Raw genomic sequence first — 21,469 nt, forward strand, 5'->3', positions numbered from 1 at the left:
TTTGATGTGAACAAAGGATTTGCTGCTGTTACTGTTTAAAAAGAAAATGTTCTTGCTTAAATAAATCTTTATTTGCAGAAGCTGCAGAAGCCAAACTTGACACTGTTAATGAATGCTTCCCAGCAGTTCAGGAAAAACAGTAAGCTATTTGAAAAAGATTGCATGATATACTGGTGTATAAAAGTAGACTTGCTAAGTAGGTTTTTTCATAAATTTTTCTTTGCTACAGTAAGTGAGAAAAGTAGCATTTTGAAAACACAGCACTTACTCATTTCAGAAAAAAATAAGTCATATTGTTAAATTGAAGATATTAATCCCCTTCTAAGCCTTTGTCCCTGGTCAAGTCCTTCCTCCATCCTGCCCATCCTTCACGTGGCTCCTTTTCCAGACATTCCCAGATGACTCCTCTCCTGTGCATTAATCTGGTAACATGCCTGTTGCTATCTACAGAACTCCTTTTGTTCACATGCATTTTTCATTTTCTTGTGCTTTAAGATGATGGTGATGGTTCTAGAATTGGAAGTCCTAAGTCACCAAAGAAAAGCCTCAAACAAAGAACCCTGTCAGATGCAAAGTTGAACAAAGGAGAATGTGGAGAATTGTTGAATCAAGATGTCTCAGATGCAAGCAACCTGGAGGAAGAAGAATTGGAGGAGGAGGAGGATGATGAAAATAACAATGGAGATGATGATGAAGATTATGAGGAGGAAGAAGAAGAGGAGGATGAAGATCTTACTCAAGATGAAAAGGAGGAGGAAGATCTGGAAGATGAAGAAACTCAATCTAATGACGTACTGGAGGAGGAACAGGGGGCGAAAACAGAATCTAAAGGGGAAATTAATCAGAAATTAGAGTATTTTAGTAACACTAAGTATGAAGGGGAAGCTCAGTGTGGAACTGGAGATGTCTGTGGTGTTGATCATAAAATAAGTAAAGAATTTCATGAAAAGGTGGAGGAATCTGTTGATACTCCTGTGTCTTTTATAGCTGGGTGTTATGAAAGGTTGCAAGAAAATACAACTGCCATGTCTCCAAAGGTAATGAATAATGAAGTATCTTGCAAGTCAGTACCAAAACAAGCTGTCTTTCAAAATCTAAATAATTTGCAAGATACACAAGAAAGCTGGAACAGGAAAAGCATGATTCAGGAGAAGTTTCACAGAAATGCTGACTCCTGTTTTGCGGACTCTGAAAGAAAAAGAGAGATAACTCAGCCTCTGTCAGATAGTTGTCTTAAGGAGAAAAAGTCAAGCTTTGGTGATGGCTTTGAAAGTGGTAAAAATTCTTGGTCAGCAGCAAAAAACCCAAAGCTTGAATGTCAAAGACTGAACTCTGTCGTTCTTGAACGTGTGGATGATGAAGACACTGAAGAAGAGCAATATGAAGAAATAGATGATAAAGTCTGCGAAGCACTGAAACAAGAAAGTGAAAACTTGCGCTTAAATAGGTGCAAAGAAAATTTTAGAGCAGCATTTCACTCAAGCACCAAAGTAAGTATATGGGGATGCTTCAAATCATAAGGGTATTTTCTAAGGGTAATATAGGTAAGAAACAAATGGTAAACTGGATTTCTGTTAATACTTATTCTTCACATATACCCATCTTTTGATCATCCGTTTTTGATATTAGAAAATGTCTTACTCCTAGCCAAAGCAGTTTCTTAGGTATAAGAATAATATCAGGCAGTATTTTCAATAATTTTTTTCTATTGGATACAGTGGTTTTGCAGGAAAAAGAATAGGCAGTAGACTTTTTCTGGAATCAAATTTTTCTCATTTGTATGTACGGGTTTTATCTGTGAAGATTTACTGCCATTTAGTAAAATTCATAGTGCGATGTCTGAAAGTGAGGAAACAAAAAGAAGTTTGAATAGGATTGAGAACAGGAAGCTAGTGATTTTTCCTTGGAGCAAAGTAGGGGAAAAGAAGGAATGTGTTCCAGAATGATGTAACTTAAATGAAGCTAGAGTTAGACTGACATGAGGAAGTGCTTCTCAGGGGCTTTGCAGAACCAGGGGTGAGACTTAAAATATTAGGCATTTCTGTCTACTCATACAGATTCCCATGGAAAAACTGAAGGTCTTGTAAAACAAAGCTCAACAGAGTTTCCCTTTTGTCTTACACAAGAAAAGTATTTTTCCAGTTGTCGATGGATGGTGAAGATGCTTGTTTCTGTTCTTTCCAGCTGTTTTGTTTGATGTCTTTTAGGAAGAATCACCTGAACAGGAAGAAGAGGAGGAGGAGCAGGAGAAGGAAGACACTGGTGAAGAGCTACAAACTGCAGTTGTTGAGGGTGTGAAAAATTCTATTTGTAATGATAGCCATCAAGTCCACAATGCTTCAAAAGACAATGCTGGTGAGAGAAATGAGTTAGTAAATACTGATCCCAATTCTTCCTCTATACATATTAGCACACAGTAAATGAACTAGAATGGTGATTGACTTCTGAGATAGCAAATTTTTCCCTTGCCTGTGAATCTAGTGGGCATTAGCAGAGAAGGAAAGCAGCTTTTGTTCCTTTTCATTCGTTCTTGAAGAACTGAAATTGTGGCATTGGATTCCAAACGATGCTATATGAAGCAAGTGCCATTCTTGCTTTTGTTGCTGTGTTCTCCCTGAAGCGGTCTGAACAAAATGTGCAGATGAAAAAGAGAAGGAGGACTAAAGTGTCTTGGCTGTGACAGTAGTATTCCCCTTTCTGGTCCATACTGTCGGATTGAAAAGCTGTGATTGCTCTTGGCTGAAGCCTGGGAAAGATTTGAGTCAAGCTGAGACAAAGCTGTTCTGTTCCAGTGCCTCACCTTGTCCAGTTTTAAAATGTAGAAGGTCTCTCCAGTGCCACACTTGTGTGTGCTTGAAAGCATTACCAGCTCGGTCAGAGTTGAGCACTTTGGTACTCACCTCAGATCTCAGAGCAGAAGAAGGCATCATTTCCATTGTCCGTCTCCAGAGAGTAGCTTGGTGTGGTAGATGTTACCAGAGCATGCATAGCTGCTGATCAAATGCTACACAGGGGGCCTGGCAGAACCTGCTGTACTCAAGTGTTGTGCCTGTACATGCTCTTCTGTCTCTATGCATTTTACTGTAAGCATGAGTTTGGCATAGTGTAAGTAGTCAGAGTCCAGGCTGGAACCATCAGTTACCCTCTTCTGGGGTGGGTGCCCTCACTGCTCTCTAGCTCCTTCCCCCTTCTTTGTGTTCATGTCTCCACATGAGTGAATCCTGAATCAGTTTTACCTAATGGAGTAGCTTAAACCAGAGAAATGACGATAGTCTAATCTGGCCAGGAATCCCCTGAGACTGAGCCTTATGTTCGTCTGGTAGAGAAGAGATTTGGATGTTAACCCCCTGAGGTAGAAATGGCTTTTCTGTGTTTGGGGTGAGTGTTTGAGCTGTGACCTCTACTCTGTTTTTAAATGGCAATGCTTAGGTGTCTAGCTTCTGGGAAGGTGCAGGGTAACAGCTCTCTGTCAAGGAAGATCTTTCCTGGTAGCACTACAAAAGGAGCATCGTTTCTTGGTGATATAAGTGATGTTAGTGTGAGGATGTTTTGCATAGTGTTTCTACGGTACTTCCTGTACAGTGGGAAGTGGTAGTAAATGCCAAAGTCTGGAGCTGTAGGCTGGAGAGCAGGTGACCTAAATTCTGTATACCGCAGGACTGCAGCATGCTGGAGTTTCTTCCTGAATGTTACCCAAACGTGCGTGGGGTGTTGCTTGTAGCTGTGTCTGCTGTTGTACATAGCCATCTTCTGCTGGAAAGGAGGCAAGAGGAGGTGGTAATGTAAAGGAAATACCATGATGTGGCTGGGCGTGAAGAAACCCTTGAATAACACGCACTTCTTCATTTCTCCTCAGCAATAGAATCACTGCACATCTTCTGGATGCAGGGCTTGACTGATGGGGAAAAGCAGAGTGAAATATAAACACAGTGCCTCACTTCTTACCTCGTTTGTAGGTGCCCTTCCAGCAGTGGGAGCAGAGGAAGAGGAAGATGCTGAATCTCCCTGGGATTCTGAGGTACTTTCTGTGAATGACACGGGGGTTCCCACTTGGGGGGGGGTAGGAGTAAGATCCAGAAGCACTTGAGAGCTTGCTTTTGACTTGGGCCCTACTGTTGATGAGGCTTATTTCCTCTTTTCCTGCTTCTGTGATATGTTTGTAACTGGGGGCCCTTGAAATACTTCTGCTTGAGGCCAGCTGTTCAGTTAGGGTTGGAATGGAGTTAGGTCAAGCTAATAACTTGGGTCTCATAGCAGCTGGCCTTTGAGTTTGGTTTCTAGTATAGTATTGAAGCAGTGAAGTTTCTTGCTGCTTAAAATACTCTGAGCTTTTCACAGGGGCTGGCAGGACTGTTGCTTTTTCACCATACAGCTCTATTCTGCTGACCTGGTCAGTGGTTGCCCTTAGGGTCTACAACCTAGATGATTAGCTGCTTCTGGATAGATCCTCTCTACCTTTTGTAGGTGTACTTCAGCCCTTTTTGAAAGTCATGTTCAACAGAGATACCACACACGCTGGCTGTGTTTGCACTTTTAGTTCTTTCTGTCTGTGGTAATGGGCTAGAAGAAAATGAGCAAGGTCTGTAGCTAACCCCCTCTAGCTTTTCTTGTGAGGAAAAACAAACTCTTCCTTTTTTTTTTTTTTTTTTTTTTTTTTAAGGTAGCCTTAGTTTCTGTAAGCTTTGCCTTGCTAATCTTTGTTCAGCCTAAATCGCCCTTGCAACTGGGAATAGCGATGTGTTCGCTCACCACTGCAGGATACATGCCTAGGGAACATAAGCACAAACTTGAATGTCAGGTACAAGTTCAGTACAAACATTGCATCACCACAGACCTGCAGTTACTGGTTCACAACCCACATCTTGAGTTACCATGTTAATTCTCTTTTGTGGCTGTCCAATTCTGTCAAGGTTTATCAACATGACAGAATAGTTTAGATGAGCTGTGAGGTTATTGCCTAAGATCTGAAAACACATACAATTACTGTGATTTTTTCCAGTATACTATGTCTTGATGTGCCCTTTCCAAGGGTCTTATCAAAGGTTTTTTTATCTCTAATATACTTGATACCGTGCTACGCAAGCTGGCTTAGCAGGAGCTTTTTGCATAGAAATGACTTGAAAATGCATTTGTACCAATTCTCATGCATGCGTTTTAGATTATACAGACGGATTCTGAAAGTCCGAGAAAAGTATCGTCCGGTGTGTTGCTCCCAGCTGCAGACAGACAAGGAGCATGCTCACAGCTTGTTTCAGGGGAACGCGACAATGGTAACTTCATGGTGGACTAAATGTTTGTCTGTTAGCATTTATAGGCTAAAGTGAACTTTTATCGGTGTCTGTCTTAGGAATGCTGTTATGATGTGGGTGTGCGCTATAGCAATGAAGTGTTTAGTATTTGTTAATTAACACCAGTTATCTCAGCGCTTGCTGGCCAGTTTGTAAAGGAAGTTGTCTTGTTTGCATTATGTGTGTTCTTTGGACGTGTTTGTATTTTTTTGGATTCAGGTTCTTGCTGCATAGTGATGAAAGTGTATGTGGTTTAGGACTGACGTGTCTGAATGTTTAAACATTGTTGGATGATAATGCAGCAGAAGAATGCTATGATCTAGCTAAGCAATTTTTTTCCTAGTTTAATTTTTTTATAGCTTTCTGTTGTGCTTTACCTAGGAGCTAAAACGTGACTAAAAGTTCAGGTTTTGTTGCTAAGAGTTTCTGCCTGTAGTTTATAACACTGTTTCTCAAGCACCTTGAGCGAGGGATGGCAGGGAAGTTTTGCTGTTGGGGTAGAACTCTTTTCTGAAGGATTTCTCCTTTAATAAATGGTTTGTCAATCCTGCTTGTAGTATAGGTACATTAGCTGAAGAAGCTAATCCAGTTTTAGTTTAGTAAGCTGGAAGCAAAACTTTACAAGCTCCTGGGAGCTTGTAAATCTACTTGTTGAGTAGTTGTCATGGAAGTCTGCTTTGTATGATTCTACTAAGATAAGTTTAAAATCAGTGTGAAAATGGGGTAGAAGGTTATTATGGTAATCTTTCTAAGGTATGTCCATACTGCTAGACTGCCAAGTTTACGGAAATAAAATACTGTTTGTTTTTTAATAATTTTTTTTTTAATATAGAAATTTTGCTGTGGAGCCATTCTTAATAACATTTCATATACTTCTTTCATGAGAGGACTCAAATTGTAAGATGACTAAAGCAGAGGAATTGAGAAATATAGGTGGGCCAGTAGATTGTGTGTGTTTGGAAATGATTTAATGTTGGACAAAAATTTAAAAAAAAAAAAAAGTCTTTTGAACTGTGCTATAAATGGAAATTACAATCAACCAACATTTGTTTCTTTTGTTTCCTTGCAAGCTAAACCAGAACAATCTGTTGAGAATTAGCTTGATTTTTACCTCACTGAAGGACATGTGTATGAGGTTTCTGTGTCTGCACCCATGCTTTCTCTGTCCCATCAACAGAAAGGAAAATACTCCTCAACATGTAACACTTGTAGGATAATCACAGTCATAGTGCTGTTGGACTGTTTTACAATCATTCATTACAGCAGACCAGCTTTGGCTTTTGAAATAATCCTTTTAGAAAGCAGGATTCAACTCCTCAAAAGGACTAAATATTTTGATCTTGTTCTGTTAACGAGCATGACCTTATTGCTTCACATGAATTGCCCTAGTTTTGTGATTATTATTTTTTTAAATCCAAGGTGCACGATGGGAAGTGTGCATTGGCCATTTCTTGTATACTAATACAAATGCTGTATGGTGAGGTAAATTGAATGTTAGGTATCGTGCTCTTGATGAAATAATGCTTGCAACTAATACTAAGTTGTAGAAACTACTGATGTTGAATGGAGTAAAAGATACCTTCAATTAAATGAAATAACACTTCCCAAAACATTTTTCACCTCTAGGCTTTTCGGAGAAACCCAGCAATTCCCAGGTAAGTATTTGTTCATGTCGGACTGACTACTTGTCCTGCTTATTAAATAGTATGTAGTTACTTTTAATTTGTTTTTTTATCATTGGATTGTGTCTTTCATAGCTGAAGATTCCTGAATCTGTGTTGGAAATGAATGAAACCTCCCCTAAAAGAAGGCAGCAGAAATCAGGTAATGTTCACTTCATGTGGTTCTGGGTTTAGCTTCATAATCTTTCTGGATAGAAGTATTTAATAAAGCAGATGACTTATTTGTTTTGCAGATCTATTGGAGGAATTTGGTTTAGGAGATGCAGACGATATTGAAGGTATTCGTAACAGTCTTTTTGTAGTGTTCTTTTATGGACAGACACATTGTACTTGCAATTTTTTTCCTAATATTAAATTAATGGTTCTAGCAAGGTGTTCTGGGAGCTGAAGGTTTACTGAAATATGCTTCTATGCATGCCTGTGCTCCCTCCTCTAGTCTGCCATTCAACACTGTAAATGCCCTTCCATGATGTAGGCTTCCTCTACCATACCTGCTGTCATCTCCCCTTTTCAGGTAGTCCTCAAGTTTTCTTTCCTTCCAATTTCTCAAAAAAAACCTTCCCGATATTCCTGGTTCTCTGAGCATGTGCTGTGGCTGATTCCAGGCTAGGGATCTGGAAGCTAAGCTGTCCAGGAGCTGCAGGTGAGACAGGGTAATTCTTGGGCTCATGCTGTAGCTGCACTTAGCAGGAATTATTACTTGCCTGGGTTTTCTCTACCTGTCTGGCAGTTGTTTTGAAATGTGTAGCAAATACATTCCTCTGAGGCCTCTCCCTCTTGTTTCATGGAAACTGACAAGCAGGTTCAGAGATAGGGGAAGGAAGTGGGGAAGAGAGACAAGGCGGGAGGAAATGACAGTGTCAGCATGTTGTCAGGAATTCTCTTTTCTTTGGAAACAAGGCTAAAAGTGAATTAGCTAGCTGGTCCACTATATATTGGAGAGAGGATATATGACCTTAATGGTTTTTTAGTTTCTTTGTTCTAACATTTATTGATTCGCGTATTTGTTAATGAGATGAGAAGGAATTCCCCATTCAGGTTTTGGAGTTTCTACAATCAGCTATTGAAAATATAAACCAGAGAGAGGTGAACAGATAGGTAGGCAAAAGTGAAGTAGGTAATCAGAAATAATTTTTTAAATTACTGTAACTTCTAAGTATGGAATACAAATAGTTCCAAGTTCTTTGGCATCCTTGTTTTAGGGGGAAAAAAAAAGTACCATTGTTCTTTTGTCAATAATAGAGATTAAACTTCTCTCTAGGAAAGATATCTCCCTCCTCTCGCCCTTCTCCTCTCTCTCCTATATTTGCAATAGGCAAGCAATAACAGGTCCTCTTTTGCTCTTTATTTTGCAGTGATAGTCTTTTTGGAAGATGCATAGAGGATTGTTAAAAGTTGTTCAGTTAAAAAATGAGTTTTGTTTTTCTCTGTTTTACACAGTAATGTGAAATGTAGCCCCATAGTGGACCAATATGTTATAAAATTACAAACACAGAAAGGGAAGACTGCCTTTTCGTAGCTCATTTCATGTCAGCTATTTTTCCTGTGTGTCTTTATTCATTTATGTCATGTTTTTTACCCATGTGTTATCTTGAAGAGCAGGTGTTAAGAAGTACACGTGAAAATTTCTTTCAAACTTTTATGTTTCAGTTTGGGTTTAAGCAATTTAGATTGCTTCAGCAAAGCATCGTGATTCCTGTGGTACAAATATTTCTAACTCTAAAAGGGTTGAATGCCACCCTTCACAAGTTTATTTCATAAATCTGGGAAATGGGTACAGTATCTTGCACGATTAAATATTGAATGAGAGATTAAATTTCCCATTCTATCTACTTTGTAACTGACTCGTAGTAACTTCTTAAAATCTGGTTTTGGGTCAAAATTAAGTAGTGGTGTTCTCATGTTTTCTGTATAGAAGAGTAGCTGCTTTGCACTGTAATCTGCAAAAAGTCATTATGTAAGACAATTTATGAGGAGGGAAATCTTAGAAGAGAGAGGAGAGGTAAAGGCTAATTGGAAAACTAAAATTCATCTCTCAATGCTAGCTAGAGAACAGGCAGAGTAAAAGGTCGGGGATTTGCATCTTTTGTATGCACAGGGATTTCTGTGTATTTGTATGTTAAGCACGAAGCCAGATTCATCTAACTCCACTGCAGGTATCTATTAATAAAAATACATGCTAGTGATAAATGACTGGCAAAAATACTGGAATTTAATTTACTCTGTGAATTTTTGATATACTTTTTTTAAAATGACAGGCTATTCAGAAGCTTCAGACTAGGGTTCTACCAGTGTTTTAACTAAAAATTTTTCCCTGTGCTAAAAGTGAAAAAGTCTTGACAATGAGGAGTCATCCCTCTTTCGCAATGTTGGCGGAAGCCAGTAATACAGAAAATAGATTCATGAATTGCTTCTCCAAGAAGACAAGAAATTTTACTTGCAACAGCTAATGGGAGAAGTCCTTATCTTTTTTTTTTTTTTTTTTTAGTTTATGTTTTTGAATTATTTTTCCAGTGGCTTAGAGTTACTGACACCATAAGAACTGGAATTTTGCAGATGGAAGAACATTGTTGCCTTTCATCTTTCCTGCCTTTTTCCTTGTTCTGTGCCCATTGTACAGAAATTTCAAGATTGATTGAAACCTATGGAAAAGAAATCTTCTGGGCTCCGAAGATCCTAAAATCTTATCTAAAGACTGAGATTTCAGACTCAAATAGCTGCTGCTGAAAACTTTACTGTTGACCATGATGGGCAAGACTGAATAGGAGTTTGGGTTGCTTTTGATTATAGCAGTATGGCACATAATTTTAAAGTGTCTGGACTCTGAAACAGAATCCAGAATATTAAGATACCTACATACTCTGAACAGAGAATGTGAATTGCATGTTTAGAAGGCCAGTACAAAACTCTGGGTGCTGACAGGTCTGCTTTTATCCAGCTTTAAGGCAGATACAGTCAACCAGAAAAGCTTGTTTAGTCTGTGTTGTGCAGGTGTCACAGCTCTCCTGCATCCACAAAATACTTAGTCTATCTTTTAAGCAATATTGTGGCGTTCATGTTACATGGTGGGAGCAATCACACATACCAAGTTGTATGGTGGGAAGCTGCATGCATGTGGCAGTTTGCGACCGGAATGAACATTGATGAAGTGACAGAAGAAACCTGGTTAAGTGTACCTTTATGGAAATGGTGTAGGAGCAGACCCATCTGTCTGAGAGACTGACCACTCCCTGCTGTGCTTAGGATGGAGAGTCTTCTAGGAGTAGTAGAAACTCTGAGCAGAATGGTGTGTCTAGACTCTTTTCTTTCTAGGAGATATTGTTACCACCCAAGAAGCTTATGTGTAAATTGCCAACATACTGGGTGCCTGTGCCCAGTTCTGCTCTCTTGAGTTATTTTCCTTTTGTTTTCTGAAAGGATGTTACCAATCAGTGTGACATCTGTGCAGATACTTCTCTTGGATTTCATCAGGCTCCCATGCTTCTGGCTACCCCTTCCGGTTGGCACTCCCAGAACTGTATGCTCAGTGAGGGAGGGACTTGCTGGTTCAAATTATCCAGCCACATTACAATTCTAGTAAGAGGGACAAGAACCCATCTACAAAAACTATGCATAACTGTTGGAGGAAAGGAAGATGTTGATCTCTGAATTATGGAGGTTATTTATATAGGACCTAAGCACTTACTTATTCCAAGCATCTTGGTCTTGGTAATTTATGGCACTCTCTACAGTACCTTCTATGGTGCTATCTACAAATGTTCCTTGATCACCAGCAGATCTGTCCTCTATTTGTAATGCTGGTTGGAGCCTTCATCTGCACCAGCAAACAGCTTGGTATTGGGATATCTACAAGCATCAGTAAAGGCTAAATCTATTCTGTGATCTTGAAAAATAAGAAAAAGGGAAAAATACCTGTTTTCCTTATAGAACATTATCCTTAGATAATCGTTAATTATTGTTGTTGTTACTATCTTTAATACTCATCAGACTGTCTGAAATGCATCATAGTCATCAACAGATCATCATAAAACCCCTATGAAATAAGTGCTGTCAACCCACTGATGACTAATGTGTGTTGGGAAATGCCTTGTGCTAAAATACCCAAAAAAGAAATTGAAGAAAAAGCTAGGCAATTGCACCCACCAGTGGTTGAGGTGGGAGGAGAAGGTTGTTACTTCACACTGTAACTTGAGGTTAACATTGACCTCTGCAGACCTGTATGACTGACTGAGGAGCTTAGGTTCGCCATTCAGACATATGAGTTGTAACTCTAAGCTTGTATCTAATGTAATCCCCTTCAAGAAAGGAAAGCTTGCAAAAGGAGTCACCTAAAGCAGAAAATGCCAGAAGTGAGGTTGGCCATGTGACTTGTTAATACTGGACCCTTTTGTATGTTTATGACGATACCTATTTTCTCCCGGTCTTGCTCACTTTTCTTGTAGGAAGAAGAGAATATTGTGTCCCTCTTTAGTAGTGAAGCTTTGTGTATAGAAAGGCTATTGCGTAGAAACCATAAAATTATGGAGCAGGAAAGGAGGTGCAGAGTGATTAACGTGAAAAGCCTCAATCTCTGTTTTTAGATGCCACACTTGAGCTGCTGAGACTTGTTTCTTTCTGAATAAATGATACTTCAAAGTATTCCATGTGCGTTCCACACAATGACAATGAGTTGCTGCTTCTAAGTTGTATCTGGGACTATTTAGAGTCCAATTCTCAGATGAAACAGAGATTCCAGGTAGGGACCCCACAATGGGGAGCCCAGACTGAGTGACTGCTTCTGAGGAGTTTGTGACCTGTCCAATATTGCTTAGAAATTCTGAGAGAGGAAAGGGTGCAATCCAGTTTTCAATGGTACAAGTGAAACGTCTGGATCACGGGTTGTTTCTCAACGCTTCACAAACCTATTTCTCATTCAGTGTTCCATCCGTGTCTTCTGCAACAGATGAGGCAGCAGTTTGAAATACTCAGTCTAGATCCATGTCTAGAGACAGATTTGGTCCATGCATTGAGTAAAGCTGGGGCCTTAAAGATTTCAAGCCTGTAATTTTGTTGTTCGTGATTTTCTGTGCACAACACACAGGGAAATTAAAATTGCTGGAGGAATGTAGCTAGTTACTGCATGGCACACAGTGTGTTCTCTCTGTCTCTCCGGCCCCGTTAAGAAACAGGAATGGTTTATTTGTGACCATTTATAGTTATTTTCAGCAAATTTCCTTTATACGTTAAAAAGTAAAATGCCCTGGAAGAAAGGAATTCACACAGATGCATCTTAAATCTGTATTATGATAATTTTCTCTCTAGGAGTTCACAAATTTGAGGGGATGTGTTATTTTGTGTTAAGATTTTTCTCACAAATATGATGATTCAAGATGCACTCTAAATACGTAGTACGAAGTCATGCTGGTTATAAAAATACATGTTTTTTCCCTGTAGGTGAGTGCTCAGGATCTACCTTTCATATGTTGTCATCAGCTGAAAAAGAAGACATCAAGGATGCCATTGAAAACTATGGGGTGCAGGTACGTAAACCCAAATATTTTGAATTAGACTCTGAACTGGTAAATTGTATCATACACTAAGGTAAAGAAAACTTACCAGTCAGTGAATAATACTAAAGGGAGAGTCCTGTAGATGAAGGCTGTATTATAGTCTGAAGTAAAGTTGGATGCAATCTTCTTATGGTGGGTAGAATCTTTGTCATTATGTTGGATACTTGCTGGTACACTGATTTGTTTCCAGCTGGTTTGCTTAAATTTTGACCAGTGTCTTTCCTTTTGTGCAGTTCTGAGAAATAGTGCAATCAAATGCAGAATGCATATTCAAGTGAAGAGGGAGATTTGTCTATAATCTGCTGATCTGTTTGATTAAACATGCCCGGTCTTCCCCTTTGTAAGAGAAAAGTCAAACAAAAATACTTGAAATTTGGTGACCTTCCTGATTCTTTCCCTGCCTCTGCAAAATATACCCTTGTTTGGCCATGTTAATGTTTGAAAAGGGTTTTTGTCAGAGGGCGTTCTAGAGGGGAATAAGGCAGGCATCCTGTTTGTGTTGGGCATACAGGACAGGGCTGGATAGAGGGATCTGGAGTCTTCTGTAACACCTCAAGGCACAGTGGAGTGAATTATTTCCACCCCACACCCAGGCACTATGAAACAGGGACATGCTTAATTTTAACAAGCGGAGCACAGAACTTAAGCCTACTGGAAGGTGGTAGTAGTTGGGCAATGAACTTGGGAATGGAGAGGCTGAGACAGATAGTGGCTGGGTGAGGTGCTCCTATTCTGAAAGGAGGAATTTTTGCAGAGGAGAAAAGGGCCTGGCTAACAAGAAAAGAGAGTGAGGAGTTGGATGGTCTTAGCCCACTGGAACACCAAGGCTGTAGGCCTTCTTTGGAAGGGACCACAAGCTAAGGAGGCATGTGGGGACAGAGCATGTTGGGAGGAGCGTGACACAGGACAGGAGCAGTTAGAACTGTTGAGGAACAGACCATGGGGTCAGGGACGTGAGGAGACTGCTTGGGGTTGAGGCATGGTACAGTTTTCGTACAACCTTGGGTTCCTGATTTTTGGGATAAGGGAAGGAATGGACAGGTTTCCCTAATAAATGCTTTTCTTTGGAGCTTGGAATGGAATTTAATATTTCTGAGTCTTGGGTGAAGAAATAGTCCTAACTTAGACAATTCTCTTTGTGGTGGACAGTGAAAGCTTGTCATGTTCATTCACATTGTATTAGCTCAGCTGGCAGGAGACTGTAAAATGCCAGACAGTAGAGAATGATGGAGGAAGGAGAGTAGGAAAATGTAGGCAGTTGTAATGAAAAATGATATTAAAGCAATAAAACATGAAAAAATAAATTGCTTTGTGACAAATGCCACCAGTTAAGGAAAGCAGGCAGCCTGAAAGGTAAAAGCAACCTTAATGTCCAGACAAATCTCAACTAAGAAAATTGTTGTCTCTCAAGTAAGTCCTTCTATTTTTAAGAAAATGATGATTCAGTGAACCTTTTTAGTATCCCTTGATTTTTATTAGAAACAATTGCTTTCAAAATGTCTTATTTCTATTATTTCTGTTATATAGGATGAGTTTGCAACAGAAATTACCTAGATTAACTGTAACTTCCTTTTTCTTGGTAATCTTTCTGTCTGTACCTGTTTACTTAAGGATAAATATATTTTAGAAACTACCAACTTGATAGAAAAAACAGCACATGAACATCAGACTGACAAAGCAGAAATTTCACATCAGGAAGCCCTAGCAGAAAATGAGGAATTGCACAGTGCTAACAAGCAGTTAAGTCCAAAACCTTGGGAAGAAAGGTATGAAAGAATGTGGGTTGAAAATGAGAAAAGGGAACTGAAAACAAATTTTAAAAACATTACAGCAGAGCTGAAGCAGCTGTTTGGTGAAATTAATGAAACTGGGAAAACTACTTGCCTTGTGGAAGAAATGTCAGAAGATGGCTTCAGTGAAGAATTGAAGAGTTCTCGTGTTGTTTCATCTTATGCAACAGAATCAAGTAACAAGTTAAAAAGTAAAGGTGAATTTGGAGATATGAAAATTATGCTAGGTAGAAAAGAACCCAAAATGGAAATCGTAATTCCGAGTCTCGGTGTCCTTCCTGATCAAAGTAACTTAAATGCAAACATGGAAGATACCTGGAGTACAGATGAACAGGACAGCCCAAACAATACAGATAATACAAAGGTGCTTCTAGCAAAAGGAGAGGAAAAGAAAAGGCCTGCTATGGAAATGGAAGAGAATGAAAATGAAAGTAGTAGAAACGTAGAGGGAAGTCCTGAATACTCCCTGAGACATAGCTTAAAAACAAGTATTTTGGATGATGTTTCTAATATTCTTCCTAAAATAAGACCTGTTTCTACAAGTGATGAAAATGCACTTTTTGTAACAGAAAGGAAACTTGGAAAAGACTCTGGATTTAATGATGATGTTCCCAGGGACTGCCTTATCGACAATAATAAAGTAGGAGAAACAGAAATTGACAGTCTTTTTGCAAATGCTCAGCAATCGTGTGGCATGCTGAAGAGGAATCTTGATGAAGAATTAATACAAGATATGGAAAGATTTAAGAGTAAGGTAGGAATGCTGCAAATAGTATTCCTGGCTTTGGAGAAAGAGAAGGTACAGCTGCAAAAAGAGGTAGAACTTCACCTGCTACTCCTTAATCTTTAGTCTTTCTCCATATCAATGGTCCTGTTCACTTTAGCTATTCATCATTAAGGGAAGATGCTTTGTGCAAGTTGGTTTTTATTTTAATGGAAATACATTACTTATGAATAAAGAGAGCAGTGGAGAGTTGTCCTTTTCCCCATTATGTAATTAGAAGGTTTTTGGAAAACACAGAATGCATTGTTGTTCCAATTTAACAATAGGTGGCACTCAGTTCCAGTGTAAGTAGTTATCACTTCATTGCCATAAAAAGAAATGCACACAATTACATCAGTTCTGATTCTGAATGAAAGAATGAAAATAGCTTCTGAACAGGGTCTTGACTAATCTGTTCATTTGCTGTGATTTCTGCATGGTGTGTCTTCATTGCCCTTCACTAAAATTCCTGTTTGCTGTGAAACCATTTCTGCTTGTGGGTTTGTGATCTCTTCCCTTCCCCCCCGCCCCCAAATTAAGGAATCCCAGCACACTTCCACTTGATCTTTTTTCTGTGTTTTTACAACTAACATTGTGCAGTCTTTCTAACTTTGTCCATCAGTAATGCTTTCACTTTTGTTTTTGTTCATGTTTTAAGATACACTATTGTTGTCTTTCTAAGGGCTATGTGTTTGTTGTATCTTTAATCATGAGTGAATTCAAAGTACTTTCAATGACTTGATACACTTTGTAGTGTAATTTTGTGAAAATGCTTCTCTATATGAATTAAAATTTTTTTCATTTTACATTATTTCAGAGGTAAACCCTGAATTATTCAATCTTGGATATGGTGTTTCTCTCTTCTAGAAATACCAAGACGTATATGAAGCTTAACTTTCTTTTTGTAGGTTGAGAAGGAAAAAGGCAAACAAAGATGTCTCAAAACGGAGGCGGTGGCAAAACAGGAAGATCTTGCTAAATTAAATACACCAGCAGGCAACGTTACTAATCAGCAAATGAAACAAAAGCTTACTCTAAGGAAGAATGACTGTTTGAAAATGGAGAGTGAAAACATTATAGAAGAAAAAGACAAAAAGAATTTTTCATCTCAGGAGAGATCAAAATTGATTAAAATGCCGATGAAAGGGTAAACTAAGGAAATAATCTCTAATTCTTATTTGTAGTACTACTTGCGTATCTCTTATGTTTTCCAGTGTTGTAGTAGTTGAAGTAGTTTCCTCAATGCTGAAAGCCATACTGAGTAGTCCGCTGCTTCTCAAACATTTAAGAAAAAAAAAAAATTTTTTGGAAAAAACTAAGCTCATAATGGAGGTTCAAATTTATTGCCTGCTTTTAAAAAAGAAAAAAAAAGAAGAAAAAAAAAAAAAGAGAAACCAAATTCCTGTGGGTTTCCTTGTCAATACTGAGGCAAAACAGGTCTTCAAAACCAGAATTGAAGACTAGAAAAACCAGTTATTTTTGTAGGAAATGGCCATCGAGGGGGGAAAAAAAAAAAAAGTAGGAACTTGCAGTTTACTTTGCTTTCTTCCTTTTCTAGGCGATTTTAGTGATCTCCATGCAGTTGGTGTTTTCATTAAGTTCAGATGCTCATTGTCAGGAAAAGGGAAAAGTTGAGTTTGGTTTGGTAATATCGTAAGTTTGAAGAAGGCACAGATATTTTTATGTAACCCCAAGCAGGAGTTTTTTCCTGTTTGTCCTTCAAAGGAATCTCTGCTCTAGCTACTTTGTCTAATGGGGATATTAGATATGTTCCAGCTTACCTTGAATCTATCGCAGATTCCACATTTCCCCCTCATTCCTAGGGGAAGATTTTTTAAATACTTGCATATCTTCCATGATTTTTGGAGTCAAGTCTGTGTTTTATCACAGATATTTTTCATCTTGGTTGTTTCTGGACGTTGTCTTAAGTATGTCTGTTTCACAGAAATATTTTATGTAAAGCTACTTAATTGGTGATTTTTTTTTTTCTTTCTGTTTAATGTAGTAAATTTGCCCTGAATACCAAAGTTGCAAAGAAAAATAAAAGACAGACTTCAAAGCAGAAGGCTAATCAGCAGATGAGCTCTTCCAGTGGGAATAATTTTGAAGTACTGGATGATAGCACTTTCAGTGAAACATCTCAAGATGAAGGAAGGTACTGAATATAAGGAATGTTATAAATAAAACTTACTTAATGATAAAAATTGAACCTGAAAGCTAAAGGTAAGTTTTGTAAACCTGATGTGTACAATGATTCTTGTGTTCTTTCATGTGACAACGCTACCTGATAGCCTTTGTGTTCAGAAACACTTCCTTTTTGCTTAGAGTGCTTTGAACATACTAGCCAAGTTAATGATAAGGTCAGATGTGCAGGAATTCTGAATTACCTAGTGTGTGCGTAAATATATATATATTTCATATTTTTAAAAAGGGAGAGGGGAGACTTATAAAAGAACAAAATTACTCTTTCACTGCAGGCATCTCAGTTTTTTCTGCCTCCTCCCTCTTTTTTTTTTTCTTTCCATCTGTGTCCCCTCCAACTTCTTGCCCACCCCGAACTTACTTGTGTGGGTGGCAAAGTGAGAAACAGAAGGTGTTGACACTGTACAACCATTGTTCAGCAATAGCTAAAACATTGGTGTGTTATCAACACTGTTTTGGTCAGAAATCTAACACACAGCACTGTGTGGGCACTGGTATGAAGAAAATTAACTCCATCCCAGCCAGACCCAGTACACTAGAGAATGCAAAATTATGGTTCTTTGACCTGTAAGAGGATTCTCTGAAGAGAGCTAAACCTCTGATATTAAACAGGGGATGCACATAACTCTATATGTGTATATCTACATATCTGTAGCTGTAAGATTCCTATCATTTTGAGTGAAGTGCAGAGAACAGTTATTTCAACTGTTTGCTTAGTATCTTGCCAAAAAAATAGCCTTCCAATAGACATAATAGTACACAATCTTTTTTTAGTCTTCAACTACATCTAACAAAATACTTACATTAAATTTTAGTTTAATTCACTCCTGAAATTAAGTTTTCAGAGCAACTTTAGATATTGTTCATAATGCAATATAAGGATTCCAGTACTGAAATATTTCTGTTTTCCAGACCTGCAGCAAAAACAGGGAGTGAAAAGAGCAAGGTACTGTAAAATTAGTTTCTTGATAAATAGTTTGTATTAGCTTTTAATCACTTAGATGGGAACAGTGTTTATGTAGTGATCAACCAGATGCACAAATTGCTGCTGGTATGCAACTTTATCATATTTGAGCCAAATCTATAGGCTGTGAATGAGAGAATGAATCATTCATGCATTTGTAATGATGTGTAATACTATATAGTTGTATACAGAAAATACTGTATTGTTTGTAGGTCGGCATACAAATGGATATAACTGATGATCTTGATTTAACTCACTCTGACACAACTTCAGAGGATGTCGAATTACCAACTTCAACCTACAAAGAGGCTATGTTGCTGTTAGAACAGCTTAGCGTGGATCATACGGGTACGTTTTCAAGTCACTTTGTATTCAGCTGTTACAAGTTCCTCTTTTAATACATGATTTCTTTATATGCACTCCTAGGTATTTTAGTTTTATATTTTCATCTAATATTTCTTTATGATTAGAGATCCCCCTCAAAAGATGTGAAATTATCTCGCCTAACCTTAGATGTCGGCCTGTATTGTCAGCAAACGTGCCTGCCTTTATCATTGGTTCTCTGTCTAGTCAGAGCTGGAGAAGCAGGTTCTTGCCAAGTACAGTTCAGCTCCTTCTAATGCAGTCATCAAAAGCTGGCAAGATCTTCTTTTTCCTCTTTATATTATATCCTCCCCATAGCTAATGACAAATAGTGCAGCAAAATAACGGCTTTGCTTTTATATATATATATATATATATATATATATATATATATATATATAAAAATCAACTGTCATAAGATACTTGCATATATACACATAGCATTATATAAACGTAAGCGTCACTTACTATGTCTATTAAACTATGCTAAAATTTTGTTAGGCAAGGGTTAACCTTGTCTAAAGGCCAAACTCCCACCCAGCTGCCCTCTCACTGCCCCTCCTCAACAGGACAAAATAGGATGAAAAAGCTTGAGGATCAATATAAAGGCAGGGCTATCACTTACCAGTTACTGTCACAGGCAAAACAGACTCCACTTCAGGAAATTTTACTTGTTACCAATTAAAATAGATTTGGATAGTGAGAAACAAAGACAAAAAAAATTAAAGGAACACCTCCCCACCACCCCCTTCTCAAGCTCAACTTCACTCCTTCATTCCTGACTCCCCTACCCCTCCCCAAGCAGCCCAGGGAGGCTGGGTCTGCAGTCAGGACATAGCAGTTTCCCTCTGCCGCTCCTTCTTCCTCACACTTTTCCCCTGCTCCACTGTGAGTCCTTCCATGGGCTGCAGTCCTTCAGGAAAAATCTGCTTCAGCCTGAGCTCTCCATGGGCTGCAGGTCCTTCAGGAAATACCCACCTGCTCTGGCATGGGTCCTCCACAGCGCTGTGCATTGTGGATATCTGCTCCAGCATGGTCCTCTCCAGGCGTTGCAGGGAAACACCTTTTCACCATGGTGTCTCCATGGGCTGCAGGGGAATCTCTGCTCTGGCACCTAGAGCGCCTCCTGCCCCTCCTTCTTCACTGACCTGGATGTTCACAGGGCTGTTTTTCACACTTTTCCCCTTCTCCTCTGCCTGTGTGGCATTTTTGCCGTTTCCTAAATACGTTTCCCTGAGGTGCCGCCAGCATGGCTGAGAGGCTCAGCTGTGCCCTGCAGTGGGTCTGTTGGAACTGGCTGTGTCTGGCACAGAGCAACCCCTGGCCTCTTCTCAGAGAGACCTCCCCATTACCTGCAGTCTTCCCACTACCAAAACTTTGCCACCTACACCCAATACAACAAAGCATTAAATAATTTATACATTGGAAAGTATTTGTGCATATGTGCAGCTTTGTGTCTTTTCTATCTCAAAACAGGTTCTGCTATTTTGTTGAAAATTCAAAACATACTTCTTGAATATGAACAGATAATAGAACATGAAAAAAATCGGTATACAGCTGTCTGGAGAGAAGTAAGGAAATTGGAAAGTGAAAAGGAGGAGTCACAATTAATAGCGGAAGAGACTCGAGATTTGAAGTCCATATTGGCTCACCAAGAAGTGGAATGGAAGAGTGATATCCAAAGCCTTAAGTATGTAACCTTGTGTTCTGATAATGTGTTATCCTGTCAGTGTTCATGTTCCAGAAGATGCTGATGGTACAGGTGATAGGATGAGAAGTTTCTAGTCTTCTGGGTTGGGGTTTTTTGAATCCCATGGGCAAGTTATGTTATAAAGGCATGTCAGGGGGAAAAAATGCCTGGATATTGGCTCCATGGAAAATCTTCTGGATGTTGTTTTAACTTTTTTTTAATAGCAAGAGAAGAGAACAAGAGAGTACATGTGCGAAAATGAGATTTATAAGAGATTTATTTGAGAGATATATTTTTTTGATTCTGTCTTTGCAGCTTCTGTTGGTGTATAATATTAGGAATTCTGGCAACTCCACAGAATGCAACTCGGAACAGAGCTTAGAGCATTTGTTTGCTTGCTTGTTTGTTTATCTGAAAGGTCAAATTTGAGATTGCCCCTTCCCCCATACTCCTGAACTAGACCTGGATGGTGTGAGGTTTTTAATCACTGTTGACATTGCTTCAGACAGGAGTGGCACCATATGAAATTCAGCAAAGACAAATGCAAAGCCCTGCACTTGGGAAGGACGATCCCCTTGTGATGATGTACCGTGGGATGGCCTGGCTGGGGAGCTTGCTGAGAAGGCCCTGGCAGTCTTGGCAGAGAGCAAGCTCAACATGAGCCAGCATGAGCTGGCAGCTGAGGTGGCCGACGGCGTTATGGGCTGTATTAAGAGCAGCAGAGCCAGGAGATGGAGGGGAGCGATTGTCTGCCCCTACTCATCACTTGCTGAACTGTGTCTAGAGCACTGGGTCCAGTTTTTGGCCTCCCAGTACAAGAGAGATCTTAATTGATATGTGTGAGTTCAGCAGAGAGCTACCAAGTTGGTCAGGGAGCAGGAGCACCAGCCCTGTGAGGACAGGCTGAGGGAACTGAGCTTCGAGGATTTGTACCTCCCAGTACGTGGAAGAGGATTATGAGGAAGACAACTTGGCCTGGATTTGACTCCAACCATTTTTCAAAATTCTCAAATATCTATCAATTACAAAGAATTAATATTTTTGTTGTAAATAAATTCTCAAAGCAATATTAACTTTACACTTAAAAAGCTATACTTTTGTGAAATTACACTAAAAATTATATATAAAGCTTTTTCCTTGCAATATAAACCATTCAAATACAAATATTACTGTCAGTC

The 21,469-nt window shown here is 39.0% G+C and overlaps 1 protein-coding gene across 3 annotated transcripts in view; it reads left to right on the forward strand.

The window, feature by feature from the left end:
* The window catches only part of ANKRD26 (ankyrin repeat domain containing 26), a 62,514-nt gene that overhangs the window by 14,803 nt on the left and 26,242 nt on the right, over window positions 1–21,469 (forward strand). For 2 of the 3 annotated variants that reach the window (XM_075493344.1, XM_075493353.1), the window contains 14 exons: window positions 79–139; window positions 496–1,490; window positions 2,208–2,355; window positions 3,957–4,018; window positions 5,159–5,270; window positions 6,915–6,943; window positions 7,046–7,112; window positions 7,204–7,248; window positions 12,404–12,489; window positions 15,981–16,219; window positions 17,078–17,227; window positions 18,187–18,220; window positions 18,451–18,586; window positions 20,078–20,291. In XM_075493344.1, coding sequence (XP_075349459.1) covers window positions 79–139; window positions 496–1,490; window positions 2,208–2,355; window positions 3,957–4,018; window positions 5,159–5,270; window positions 6,915–6,943; window positions 7,046–7,112; window positions 7,204–7,248; window positions 12,404–12,489; window positions 15,981–16,219; window positions 17,078–17,227; window positions 18,187–18,220; window positions 18,451–18,586; window positions 20,078–20,291 — 2,378 coding nt within the window. The remainder of the gene's footprint in view (window positions 1–78; window positions 140–495; window positions 1,491–2,207; window positions 2,356–3,956; window positions 4,019–5,158; window positions 5,271–6,914; window positions 6,944–7,045; window positions 7,113–7,203; window positions 7,249–12,403; window positions 12,490–15,980; window positions 16,220–17,077; window positions 17,228–18,186; window positions 18,221–18,450; window positions 18,587–20,077; window positions 20,292–21,469) is intronic. The other variant, XM_075493363.1, reaches the window with a different exon arrangement.

Source organism: Mycteria americana, chromosome 1, assembly GCF_035582795.1.
Source record: "Mycteria americana isolate JAX WOST 10 ecotype Jacksonville Zoo and Gardens chromosome 1, USCA_MyAme_1.0, whole genome shotgun sequence".
In the NCBI taxonomy this organism is placed as follows: Eukaryota; Metazoa; Chordata; class Aves; order Ciconiiformes; family Ciconiidae; genus Mycteria; species Mycteria americana.